Raw genomic sequence first — 14,587 nt, 5'->3', positions numbered from 1 at the left:
CGGCTTGGGTGGGTTGTGTTTCGGAGGACGCATGGCTCTCGACCTTCGCCTCTCCCGAGTCCGTACGGGAGTTGCAGCAATGAGACAAGACAGTAACTACCAACAATTTAAAAATACATTTAAAAAACTTAGTGTATGTAAACTTCTGACCCACTGGAATTGTGATACAGTGAATTATAAGTGAAATAATCTGTCTGTAAACAATTGTTGGAAAAATTACTAGTGTCATGCACAAATTAGATGTCCTAACCGACTTGCCAAAACTATAGTCTGTTAAAGACATTTGTGGAGTTGTTGAAAAACGAGTTTTAATGACTGTATATTCAAAGCTCTGTTTTTCCCGTAATTTAATCCTCCCGTGTATCATAGTTTTTGCCTGCCTCACTAACGATGCCTTTTGCCGATTCCCTGCCTGTACTATCGGATTTCCTGTTATCAACCTATTGCCTGATCTCCCGGACGACATTATTTTTCTGCCTGTACTGTTGCCTTTCTGGACCCCCTGTGTATGACCTTCTGCCTGCCCTTGGACCCAGCTATCTGCCTCCTCCTGTGTATGACCTTCTGCCTGCCCTTGGACCCAGCTATCTGCCTCCTCCTGTGGTCCTTTACAAAGACACACCTGCTGCGCCCTGCGCTTGAAACCAGCTCTCTGTCTCCCATCATGTTCATTACAAAGGCTTAGATTGGCTACTTTGAAGAGCCTAAAATATAAAATATATTTAGATTTGTTTAACACTTTTTTGGTTACTACATGATTCCAGACAAAGACATTAATAATATTGCTTCGGGTTGTCTTAACAGCCAGGCTTCAGGTCCATTCAGGTCCATAAATATTGGCACCCTTGATAAAGATGAGCAAAACAAATATTGAGCTATTTTGTATGCTAAAAAAAAGGGAAAATATACTATTTATACTAATACAATTGCTCAGATAAAGAAAGTAGATTTTTTTATTTGTTATTATCAATTTCATAAAAAACATCTAAATAAAGATAGGAGTCAAAAGTATTCGCACACTTGTTTTCAATACTCCAGCACTCTCCCTTTGCAAGGATAACGATTTTTCTAAAATCTTTTATGAGATTGGAAAAAACGTTGGGAGCTACAGTATCTTAGACTATTCCTCCATACAGAGTCTTTCCAGATCCTTGATATCCTTTGTCTGCTCTTATGGACTGCCCTCTTCCATTCAAACCACATGTTTTCAATGGGGTTGAAGTCTGGAGACTGAGATGGCCATTACATTTTTTAGATTTTGTGGTTCATTTACAATTTCTTTGTGGAATTTGATTAGTGCTTGGGGTTATTGTCTTGCTGGAATATCTACTTGTGGCCAAGTGTCAACCTCTTGGTAGAGGTAACCCTGTTTTTGGCTAGTAATTTTGACCTCTATCTTTTTTGTCACTTGTTAAGCAAAATCTCTTTCTCTGAGAAATTGTATTATTATGAAATAATATAAGCACAGTATTTGTATTATTATTTATTTGATTGTCTTTTTTTCTTATCATTATCAAGGGTGACAATAATTATGGACCTGACTCTAAATCTACCGTACTTATGCCAGATGTGAAATATCCACCATCTTATGCAGTCAGTTGAAACAGACAACAAAACTTCCCGTCCCCTACCAACCTTTTTATTTATTTTCTATTATTTAACCTTTATTTAACTACGCAAGTCAGTTAAAGAACAAATTCTTATTTACAATGAAGGCTTCCAAAAGCCAAAAGGCCTCCTTTGGGGACCGGGTCTGGGATTAAAAACGTAAAATCAAATACAAATGTAGGACAAAACACACATCACGACAAGTAAGACACCACAACACTACATAAAGAGAGACCTAAGAAAACAACATAGCATGGCAGCAACACATGGAAACACAGCATGGTAGCGACAACATGCCAACAACATGGTAGCAGCACAACATGGTAGCAGAACAAAACATGGTACAAACATTATTGGGCACAGACAACAGCACAAAGGGCAAGAAGGTAGAGACAACAATACATCACGGGAATCAGCCACAACTGTCAGTAGGCCTACATGTCCACCATCTTATTCAGTCAGTTGAAACAGACAAAACTTCCCGTCTCCTACCGTCCTTTTAGTTTTTTTATGACACCATTGTACCATCATCCACATGCTGTACATTTAATCATATCCATATCTACCCAGCATGGACATCTAACAGTAACATTAACTTATGACTGTAGATTCCCGGTCGAATAGATAGCCGCAGGCATCCGGCTCCGTTTACCCCACCAGAGTGAGTGTCTGGCTGTGGAATATAGGCCACAGGGTGCCCTGGTTGGATGACTGGGCCATGGGTGTGAGACGAGAACAAGACAAGATCACTCCCAACAGGAGCCCACTGCCCCTGGGGCATTGTGTGTGTGTGTGTGTGTGTGAGTGAGTGGATAGGTAGGGGGAAGGGCGGTGATGGCACAGATTTGACTGGTTCACTGGGTGCTAGCTCCACTCACTGCACCAAAATAATTCCCTTAGCTGCACAATTGGGTTGGACATTGAGCATGATGCTGAGTATATGGCTGCAGACAGGCTGCTTTGTGTGGGTAGTTGGAGGGCTGAAACAAGGGAAGGAATGAGAGAGAGAAAGCGAGAGTGAAAGAGAAAATAATTCTTACTTCAGTCTGAGGGAAGCGGTCTGATTGGGTGATTGGGAGGTTGGCGACCAGGCGACAACGCTGTTTTTCTAAAGTTAAGTCTCATTATGTGCGTGCTCTCATCATTGTGTCTCGGTGCGTTACGAGTGTGATGCTCTTAATTGATCCTAATTGGCACTGATAAACATTGAGTGGCTGTTGACCCACTGATAGAATAAACCTACTCTGGATTAGTGATGCATCCAGTCAATTGCATCAGTGGAGGTAGGTATGCGGTAGAGGAGACTAGTCATTTAGACATGGGAATGGGTTCAAATCCTGTTGTTGCCCTCAGCTGCACAAAATATAAATAAAGACATGGATAGTTTTAAGTAAGGTAGACTTAAGTATTAAGGTGTCTAGGCAATATGCCAAATATTGTGAATCTATCATGAATAAAGAGTGAATAATGTGAGCACGCACTCTCGCACTCTCACACACACACACTCTCACACTCTCGCACACACACACTCTCACACACACACACTCTCACACACACACACACACACGCACACACACACACATGCACACACGCCCGCACACACACAGAGCTGTGAAAATACTGCTATTGCGACACAAGCAATTTCTGCTGTCTGTGGGTGTCTGTGACATCGTTCATATACGAGGATGCATGGTGTATTATGGTTAGGCATTAGCCTATGCACAGACACTAATCACAATAAAAGTGTTTCACTACGACATCACAATAGCTGCAATTCATTTCCCTGTGGGTCCGCCACAATAGCCTGGCCGAATGGAATCTGTCGAAACCACTGAATTACAGTAGCAGCCTGCGAGGGTCATGATTCTTCAGCAATGGCCATGATTCTTCAGTAATGGCCTGTGTGTGTGTGTGTGTGTGTGTGTCTATTAGTGTCTTTTCCAGAAATACAACCAGGTACACTTGTGAGCGGGGTAACCCAGCCAAGAGCTCATCCAGTACTGTATATCACCTGACCAGTACTGTATATCACCTGACCACTTTACAGCCAGTCAGTTCCAGTGTTGCTGTAATAGTCTCCTAAGCCACTTAAGTGGCAGCAGCTTCTCCAACAGCAGTGGTGTCGTATAGCCTGGATAAACAACACACACCAGCACAGTGCAGAGTGTACTGCATGCTACATGTTTACTGTCTATGAAGAGGAGGGCACAGTCTGGTGTGTGTACAGTATGTAACATTACACCTGCTCAGAAGAGGACAGGTTCAGTGGGTTAATGAGGGTCTCGTCTGGCACAAATGCACTGATCCACAGGAGACCAGGGAACAAGGCTCCCAGGGAGGCTCAGGTTCCAGAGAGCAGGAGGGCCAGACACAACCAACACCCTGACCACACAACCACCCGCACAACGATCAAAACAACAATCTGAACCTGACACTCCGGGAGCTGAGCTCAGCTGAGGAAGAACACTGACACACAGGCTCACAAACAGACACACAAACACTACAGAGGGACATTAATAACAGTGTGTGTGTGTGTGTGTGTGTGTGTGTGTGTGTGTACACAGAAAACACTCGAAGCAGCCTATGTCCAAACATTTTACACGGGGATGAAAATCGGCCACTGCTGTGGGTACGTGTACATGTCCTGGTACATGTATTGTGTGTGTGTTGGTAAGTGTACGTGTCCTGGTACATGTATTGTGTGTGTGTTTGTAAGTGAACGTGTCCTGGTATATGTATTGTGTGTGTGTGTTTAAGTAAGTGTGTGAGAGTATTATATGACTGACTGAGTCAGAGAGACTGGCTCGGCAGTCTCAAATGGAGGTTGCTATGGAACATTTTCAACGCTGCAGGAGCTGTGTTTATTTTGCTTTATTCCGGAACAATGTTGACCGCCCTGACTTTCAACGCAGCAACTGTTTGCTTGCAGAGGAATACAGGGTCGAGGTGGCTTCTCTTAGAAAACAAGTAGCGAACCTACACAAGCTACTTGGGAATCCACGCCTGTCTACTTATTATTTTTCTTCTACCCCAGTAGCAGGACGCTGTTCTGGTCTGGTGGAAGTGTCGCCCCAGTTTCGGCTCTCCACAGCCAACTGGTCGGTACTGTGCATGGATCCCTCCCCGGAGGGGCCTCCCCCTTCCCTGAAGAATGGAGCTAGCAGGATGCTCCTAGATGATGGGGGATGTTCCTGTTCTCGACCCAACCAACCAGCCATGGAAATATGTCACTCATCATGTATCATGGAGATACTGTATGTCACTCATCATGTATCATGGAGATACTGTATGTCACTCATCATGTATCATGGAGATACTGTATGTCACTCATCATGTATCATGGAGATACTGTATGTCACTCGCCATGGAAGAAAAAAGAGGCAAAGAGGGCCTCCTTGGAGATGTTAAGTCCGGACACAGACCAGAAACGGCTTTGCTGCCCTGGATCCAGAGGTTCCGGCGCCTTCTGCCCTAGTGGTGTGGTCACCACTAGGGCAGAAGAGGGATTTAGGAAAATTACAATTGGCTCAGAACATGGCAGCATGGCTGGCCCTTAAAAGTACACAGGGAGCTAACATTAATGATATTTTTAGTCAACCTTGATTTAACTAGGCAAGTCAGTTAAGAACAAATTCTTATTTACAATGACGGCCTACCAAAAGGCAAAAGCCCTCCTGCAGGGACGGGGGCTGGGATTAAACATTTTAAATAAATTAAATAAAAATATTGGACAAAACACACATCACGACAAGAGAGACAACACTACATAAAGAGAGTCCTAAGACAACAACATAGCATGGAAACAACACATGACAACACAACATGGCAGCAGCACAGGGTATAAACATTATTTGGCTCAGACAACAGCACAAAGGGCAAGAAGGTTGAGACAACAATACATCACATGAAGCAGCCACAGCTGTCAGTAAGAGTGTCCATGATTGAGTCTTTGAATGAAGAGATTGAGATAACTGTCCAGTTTGAGTGTTTGTTGCAGCTCGTTCCAGTCGCTAGCTGCAGCGAACTGAAAAGACACCCATGCATACCACACAAGACATGACACCAGAGGTCTCTTCACAGTCCCCAAGTCCAGAACAGACCATGGGAGGCGCACAGTACTACATAGAGCCATGGCTACATGTAACTCTATTCCACATCAAGTAACTGATGCAAGCAGTAGAATCAGATGAAAAAAACAGGTAAAAATATACCTTACAGACACTCACAATGGTACAGGCAAACGCATTCACACACAAGAGTTAACACATGCACTCTACAAACATGCACATTGTAATATTGTTGTATGGTGGCATTATACATTTAAGCAATAAGGCCTGGTGGTGTGTGGTTTATGGCCAATATACCACGGCTAAGGGCTGTTCTTATGCACGATGCAATGCGGAGTGCCTAGACACAGCCCTTAGTCATGGTATATTGGCCATATATCACAAAACCCCCGAGGTGCCTTTTGCTATCATAAACTGGTTACCAACATAATTAGAGCAGTACAAATAAATGTTTGGTAATACCCATGGTATATGGTCGGATATACCACGGCTTTCAGGCAATCAGCATTCAGGGCTCGAAACACCCAGTTTATAATTTGTATTCTAGACATGTAGTTGTGTAATAACATTATATGATGTACTGTTTTATATTTTGTTTTATATATAACGTAAGTGCCTTAATGTGTTTGGACCCCAGTAAGAATAGCTCAGCTGATGGGGATCCCTAATAAATACAAATACAGACCGACAGACAGTAGTCATGAGGGAGCAGTATTTAGCTGTGGCAGACAGACAGACAGACACTCTGCAGGGCGGCCTCTGCTCTGGCCAGATAACAGCTACAAGGATATAAGCCCCCACACTGTGTGACTGGGATCAAATGAGCACCCAGCCCAGCCATAGGGGAGCAGCAGGACATCGCACGTGCACGCGCATACAGATACACACACGCACAAGGACACACATGTACACAAACCGTGCACACATACAGAACCAGTCAACATTTTGGGCACACCTACCCATTGCAGGGTTTTTCTTTATTTGTACTTTTTTCTACACTGTAGAATAATAGTGAACACTTCAAAACTATGAAATAATACATGAAATAATTTAGTAACATAAAGGTGTTACAAAAATCGAACTATATTTTATATTTGAGATGTAAGGGCTATTTGACCAAGAAGGAGAGTGATGGAGTGCTGCATCAGATGCCCTGGCCTCCACAATCACACGACCTCAACCCAACTGAGATGATTTGGGATGAGTCGGACTGCAGGAAGTGAAGGAAGAGCAGACAACAGGTGCTCAGCATATATATGAACTCCTTCAAAACAGTTGGAAAAGCATTTCTCATGAAGCTGGTTGAGAGAATGCCAAGAGTGTGCAAAGCTGTCATCAAGGTAAAGGGTGGCTACTTTGAAAAATCTCAAATATAAAATATATTTTGATTTGTTGAACACTTTTTTGATTACTACGTAATTCCATATGTGTTATTTCATAGTTTTGATGTCTTCACTATTATTATACAATGTAGAAAATAAGAAAAATAAGAAAAACCTTGAATGAGTAGGTGTCCAAACTTTTGACTGGTACGCAGACAAACAAGCTCTAGCCTCAATTTTCTACAGTTTACTTTTTTTCACCTGAAGAGGGCAGTGTTTCTATTGGGAAAATCTACAGTAAGAACGTATAGTACAGTATAATGCGGTATGCATGTGGGAGCAGCAGACTGAAAGTGAGGAAAGCTTGGAAGGATCCCGCTTTTGATTAGTTGTCAAATAAAACTGCTTTCATTTCACTTGAAGCACAAGAATATGGTACAGCGTATGTCATCTAGGTTGGATAACTACATTGCAACGTAAGAAATAATGTCACATCTAATTGTAGAGATAACGTAAGATTGGGAACCATGTCTGAAGAGGCTGAAAACATCAAATCAAATGTGTGTGTGTGTGTGTGTGTGTGTGTGTGTGTGTGTGTGTGTGTGTGAGGGGGATGGAACTGGCTCTAGAGGGGGGTGATGGGCACAACTCCCCACCATGTCACTACCAATCAAATCCCAGTGGTTAGACTGGGAGACATACAATGATGGGAGATGGAGGGAAGGAGGGAGGAGCGATAGATACAGACAGACAGGGGAGGGGAAATCATATTGCATCAGAAATGAAATAGAGTTAAATATTACACACACAAAGACAGAGAGAGAAATACAGAAAGGGAAGACTGAGCAAAATAGGAAGCAGAAGAGGAGGAGGAGAGGAAGCCAGACATACAGAAAAGCAGCCTAGGGAGGGGGAGAAGAGAGAGAAGGGAAGAAAAGGGAGAGAGATAGACTGGTAGCCCATCCCTCCCCCAGCCCTCTTTTCCACATGGCAGCCTCTGCCTGCTTATAGAGTTCAGAGCCTAATGGAGGGGAGCTAAGTCCATGGCCACTCAGCGGATAAACGTCTGTGTTTCTCAGAGAGAAATAGAGCGATGGAGACCGGCGACACTGCATGGATGCTTTTGTGGGATGTGTTCAGGCAGAATGACACAGGGCCGTGGTGGTGGTGGCACAACACTGGTGGCCTCTGTTACAGAGCACAGTGACTTCAGTCAACTTAACCTTCAGCCATTTAACCTCTTGAAACTAGGGGGCACTATTTTTATGTTTGGAGAAATAAAGTCCCAAAGTAAATGGCCTATTTCTCAGGACCAGATGCTAGAATATGCATATAATTGACAGATTATGATAGAAAACACTCTAAAGTTTCCAAAACTGTCAGAATTTTGTCTGTGAGTTAAACAGAACTGATATTGCAGGCTAAAACCTGAGGAAAATCCAATCAGGAAGTGCCCCTGTTTTTGAAACCTCTCTGTTGTTATGCATCCCTATTGCCCATTTAAAGGGATATCGACCAGATTCCTTTTTCTATGGCTTCCCTAAGGTATCAACAGCCTTTAGACATAGTTTCAGGCTTTTATTTTGAAGAATGAGCTTGAACGACCACATTGCGTAAGTGGATAGGTGGAGGCTCTCATAGTGAGTTGTGCGCAAAAGAGAAAGGCGGCCATTTTTACTCCCGGTCCTAGTGACAAGCCAACTGTCCCGGTTGATATATTATCAAATAGATATTTGAAAAACACCCTGAGGATTGATTATAAAAAACGTTTGACATTTTTCTGTGGACATTATGGATATAATTTGGAATTTTTGTCTGCGTTGTCGTGAACGCTCTTTCCGGTGGATTCCTGGGCATAACGCACCAAACTAACGGAGGTATTTGGATATAAAAAATATCTTTATGGAACAAAAGGAACATTTGTTGTCAAACTGGGAGTCTCGTGAGTGAAAACATCTGAAGTTCATCAAAAGGTAAACGATTAATTTGATTGCTTTTCTGATTTTCGTGACCAAGTTACCTGATGCTAAGTGTACTTATTGTTTTGTCGAGCGATCGATAAACTTACAAACGCTTGTATTGCTTTCGCTGTAAAGCATAATTTCTATATCTGAGACGACAGGTGGATTAACAAAAGTCTCAAAAGGATGAATATTTTCTAGTAATATTATTTGACTGTGGCGCTATGCTATTCAGCGTTGCTGTTGACAATTATACCGGATCCGAGATGGGTGGTTCAGAGAGGTTAACGTCACCCCCACCACGCAGCACTTTACTGGATCACCCCACTGTAAATACAGGGAAAGATGACCCGCTAACAACCGCGGTCCATCCATACAGTGCTGAAATGTGTATCTTTGACATCCCTATGTTGTGTCTTTGGCTATGCCGGATTAAGTGATATGACATGCTATTCTATAAAATAATTTCTCCGTAATTAATATCACCTGATTGAGCGAATGATGTAAATGTAATTAACTAGAGAGTCGGGCACCACAAAATAATATTTATAGAGCTGTTATCTTCCGAATAAACTCTTAAAGACCTAGTAATATTTTACATCAATAGCAGTCAATATTAATCGTCATCTTAATTCAGTCTCATCTGAAAGTTGTAAATTCTTGGTTATCTGCACAAACCCTGGCTAACAATTTGAATCAGCAGTACAAAATTGGGTTTGATTATTTATTTACTAAATACCTAACTAATCACACAGAATTACACATACACATAATTAAATCATAACTTGATTACAAATTACGTCATAAAGGAAAACGTCCCTTGCGGGCGGAACAGATAAGACAGCTTGTTACACAAAGGAAAAGGGCTGGGTTTGAGTGAAAGAGCGGGAAGACTGAGGGACACAGGGAGAAGCTGTGCTATCGTAAATACAGTATCTGATGCATTCTAAATTACCGCCCATTTGGAAAAGGAAAATGCAATAAATATTTACTCTGAGCTGCGCTTCGGTAGATTGGTGGTAGATGGAAGGCCGTGTTGCCCAACCGAGTCCTTTGAAGAATGTCTCTGGTTGTCAATTGGATACGTTGTAGTAACGTCGTTGGGTGATAGACGGGATACTCTGTCTGTTCCTTCCTAACCCTCGTCGCATCTGCTGTTGCTAACTCAACGGCTAGGAGGTATCACTTCTGTAGTGAATAAGAGTTCAAAGTTCATACCATTCGCAACCAAAGCTCACGCTGATGTTGGCTTCGTTCTGTAGTTATTATCTGAACCATTCTGACATAGGACCATCGTCCTACATCCTCGGAACAGGAGGTTATATTGTCATCAAGGGCTTATATAGGAAAGGGAGAGGAGGGCATGTTTGAAAGGTTTTATAGCGAATGTCCCTTCACAGAGGCGGGCCACTGATTGAGCGGAGCCCTGTCTTATGAAAACCCAATTCTCACATTTTAGAAGCTAAAATCACATTTCATCCCATCACGAATAATTTCATATTCAAACATTTAAATTGAACAACAATTCCATGTGAATCCGATAACTCTGATGTGTAGACTTTCCACTGTAGAGTTTATCTCATCTTATCATTGATGAGAATGTCTCAGATGACAACCGAACTGACATCATATTCATTAAGTACCACCGCATTTGTTCAATTGGTCGCATTTCCAGAATATAGTTAATTTTCCCCCACCTTCTGATGTTCCCAGAATCTCTATGTTAACCAAGGGTTTTGCAAATGCAACCTCAGTAGGGTAGAGAGAGGAAAAAGGTGGAAAGAGGTATTTATGACTGTCATAAACCTACCTCCCAGGCCAACGTCATGACACCTATAACACTTTATTCCAACACAGAGACACTCACTCCAGCACAGAACAGTAACATTACTCAACAAATAGACTTCACAAAATGACTGCTATGAATGTCTCTAATGGGGGCCAACATGTAGCCTACTGCTTCCCCATGGGTCTCTCTGTTGAAGTTGCAGTACATGATCATTTCAAGAAGAGAGGTCTTACTTTTAACTCTGAGCTTTAAAAAAATGGACATTGTAGAACACTGTCTATTGTCTATTCCAGGATAAAGAGGGGGTCTTCCATTTGACACTGAGATCCATGTATAAAGCCATGAAACATGGGGGTCTTCAGTGACTTACTTTTGACGTTGAGGTACATGGACTTGCTGACGTCAGCTCCCACGTCATTGCTGACCTTACACAAGTAGTAGCCGCTGTCCTCCTCCAGCACGTGTTTGATTAGCAGAGAGCCGTTGACCAGCACCTGGATACGGAAGCCTGAGTTCAGGGCTATAGGCTGGAACTGGGGAACCCCCGCACCTGGGGACGGAGAGAGAGAAAGGGAGGGGTGGATGGAGGGAGGGAGAGGAGGAAGGGGAGGTGTAAGATGTTTTAATAACACCCTTTGCATTGTTTATGATCAAATTAAGAGAAATTGCTACATAATGGATGGATGTTTTGCATCAACAAACATTAGAGAACATTTCCTTTTACTCTGTTATCGTAATGTGAGAAGCTGTTGCTTTCCTTTCTCTTACTGTTGGTTTAGACTTACAGTACAGTGCTGCACTTTCACCATTCAACCTCAAGGCTGTGGACACTGTGTTTGCTGTGTTGGCTAAACGAATGATCTATAATAAAAAAAAGCTTTCCGTAGAACACACAATGTTGTGTTTACGCAATTCAGCAAGATAGTCAGAGGAGTAGAAATGGAAGATGCACAGTTACAAAATAACTCTGTTCTCCTCAATCATGAAACCAGTGTGTAAACAGATCATCATAGTGGTCAGAAGCAGGAAGAGTAGCTTCTAAATAATGCTGGAATGTGTTCAGCAGGGTACACTGTACTGTAGCAAAACGTTTTGCAATGGAAAATGAACATGTGTGTTCTAATTGGACAGGTTCAGGGAGTACCACACCATTTCACTCCATGTCAAGACATTTACTCTCTACTAAACACCACCCTTGTACACTGAGAGTACAAAAACATTAGGAACACCTGCTCTTTCCATGACAGACTGGCCAGGTGAATCCAGGTGAAAACTATGACCCCTTATTGATGTCACTTGTTCAGTCCACTTCAATCAGTGCAGGTGAAGGGAAGGACACAGGTTAAAGAAGGATTTTTAAGCCTTGAGACAATTGAAACATGGATTGTGTATGTGTGCCGTTCAGAGAGTGAATGGCACATATTGACCCTTTTTTTGTATTTTTTTTTAGGGGGTAGGGGGTATCTATTGCAGAGAGATTGTAGCTTTCATCAATCGAACATCTCTGGAGAGACCTGAAAATAGCTGTACAGCGATGCTCCCCATCTAAACTGACAGAGCTTAAGAGAATATGCAGAGAAGAATGGGAGAAACTCCCCAAATACAGGTGCGCCAAACTTGTAGCGTCAAACCCAAGAAGACTCGACGATGAAATCACTGCCAAAGGTGCTTCAACAAAGTACTGAGTAAAGGGTCTAGGTATTCTTATGTAAATGTGATATTTCCAATTTTTTTATGATACATTTGCAAGAATTTCTAAAAACCTGTTTGTGCTTTGTCATTACGGGGTATTGTGTGTAGATTAAGGAGAGAAAAAAAACTATTTAATCTATTTTAGAATAAGGCTGTAACGTAACAAAATGTGGAAAACGTCAAGGGGTTTGAAAACTTTCAGAATGAACTGTATTTTTGTTAGCTGCATGTCTGACATAACTCCACTAATGCTAAACTCAGCAACAAAAAAAGAAACATCCCTTTTTCAGGACCCTGTCTTTCACTGATCTTCATTGTAAAGGGTTAAAACACTGTTTCCCATGTTTGTTCATTGATCCATAAACAATTAATGAACATGCACCTGTGGAATGGTCGTTAAGACACTAACAGCTTACAGACAACTTACAGTAGGCAATTAAGGTCACAGTTATGAAAATTGTAGAAAGAGGCCTTTCTACTGACTGAAAAACACCAAAAGAAAGATGCCCAGGGTCCCTGCTCATCTGCGTGAACATGCCTTAGGCATGCTGCAAGGAGGCATAAGGACTGCAGATGTGGCCAGGGCAATAAATTGAAATCTCCGTACTGTGAGACGCCTAAGACAGCGCTACAGGGAGACAGGAAGGACAGCTGATCGTCCTCGCAGTGCCAGACCACGTGTAACAACACCTGCACAGGATCGGTACATCCGAACATCACACCTGTAGGACAGGTACAGGATGGAAACAACAACTGCCCGAGTTACGCCAGGAACGCACAATGCCTCCATCAGTGCTCAGACTGTCCGCAATAGACTGAGAGAGTGTGGACTGAGGGCATGTAGGTTCTCACCAGACATCACCGGCAACAATGTCACCTATGGGCACAAACCCACCGCTGCTGGACCAGACAGGACTGGCAAAAAGTGCTCTTCACTGACAAGTCGCAGTTTTGTCTCACCAGGGGTGATGGTCGGATTCGCATTCATCGAGTGTTTCACCGCGGCCTGTACTCTTAAACGGGACGGGGTGGATGGTCCGTCATGGTCTGAGACGGTGTGTCACAGCATCATCGGACTGAGCTTGTTGTCATTGCAGGCAATCTCAACGCTGTGTGTTACAAGGAAGACATCCTCCTCCCTCATGTGGTACCCTTCCTGCAGGTTCATCCTGGCATGACCCTTCAGCATGACAATGCCACCAGCCATACTGCTCATTCTGTGCGTGATTTCCTTCAAGACAGGAATGTCAGTATTCTGCCATGGCCAGCGAAGAGCCGAAATTCAATCCCATTGAGCACGTCTGGGATCTGTTGGATTGGAGGGTGAGTGCTAGGGCCATTCGCCCCAGAAATGTCCGGGAACTTGCAGGTGCCTTGGAGGAAGAGTGGGGACACATCTCACAGCAAGAACTGGCAAATCTGGTGCAGTCCATGAGGAGGAGATGCACTGCAGTATTTAATGCAACTGATGGCCACACCAGATACTGACTTTGATTATGAACCCCCCTTTGATCAGGGACACATTGGGGCGGCAGGGTAGCCTAGTGGTTAGAGCGTTGGACTAGTAACCGGAAGGTTGCGAGTTCAAACCCCCGAGCTGACAAGGTACAAATCTGTCGTTCTGCCCCTGAACAGGCAGTTAACCCACTGTTCGTCAGGCCGTCATTGAAAATAAGAATTTGTTCTTAACTGACTGGTTAAATAAAGGTAAAATAAAAAAAATTGAAAAAATTATTCAATTTATGTTAGCCACATGTCTGTGGAAGTTGTTCAGCTTATGTCTCAGTTGTTGAATCTTGTTATGTTCATACAAATATTTACACATTGTGGTAAACCGTGGGGTGTTGGATTGAGCATGCAGAGATTGACACAGAGACAGGGAGGTTTTAGTCTGCAAAAACAACTTTACTATGACAGAAAATAAACATAACAAAGAAAATCACTTAGGTTTGGCTCGGTCCTTCTTCTCTACTGTGGCTTGGTGTCGGTCTCTCCCAGTTCTCTCTCGCGGTGTGCCACTGTGCATCTTTTATTTGGCCTCCACGGCTGGTTGGCACTTTTCTCTAATTACCTTCACTTAGAGCTGTTCATGTCAGGGTGCCCAGCTCCCGTATTCCCAGCAGAGGGAGCCATCATCGCCTCACGTAC

General features: G+C 43.0%; 1 protein-coding gene across 3 annotated transcripts in view; it reads right to left on the bottom strand.

Moving 5' to 3' along the window:
- dscama (DS cell adhesion molecule a) overlaps window positions 1-14,587 on the bottom strand; it is a 179,823-nt gene that overhangs the window by 28,326 nt on the left and 136,910 nt on the right. For all 3 annotated transcript variants that reach the window (XM_090186395.1, XM_036990093.2, XM_090186396.1), the window contains exon 11: window positions 11,118-11,297. In XM_090186395.1, coding sequence (XP_090042521.1) covers window positions 11,118-11,297 — 180 coding nt within the window. The remainder of the gene's footprint in view (window positions 1-11,117; window positions 11,298-14,587) is intronic.

The sequence above is a fragment of the Oncorhynchus mykiss genome, chromosome 10 (assembly GCF_057628025.1).
Source record: "Oncorhynchus mykiss isolate SJ-2025 chromosome 10, ASM5762802v1, whole genome shotgun sequence".
Taxonomy (NCBI): domain Eukaryota; kingdom Metazoa; phylum Chordata; class Actinopteri; order Salmoniformes; family Salmonidae; genus Oncorhynchus; species Oncorhynchus mykiss.
Note: the sequence above shows the minus strand (reverse complement) of the source record. Positions and strands in the feature narration are given on the sequence as shown.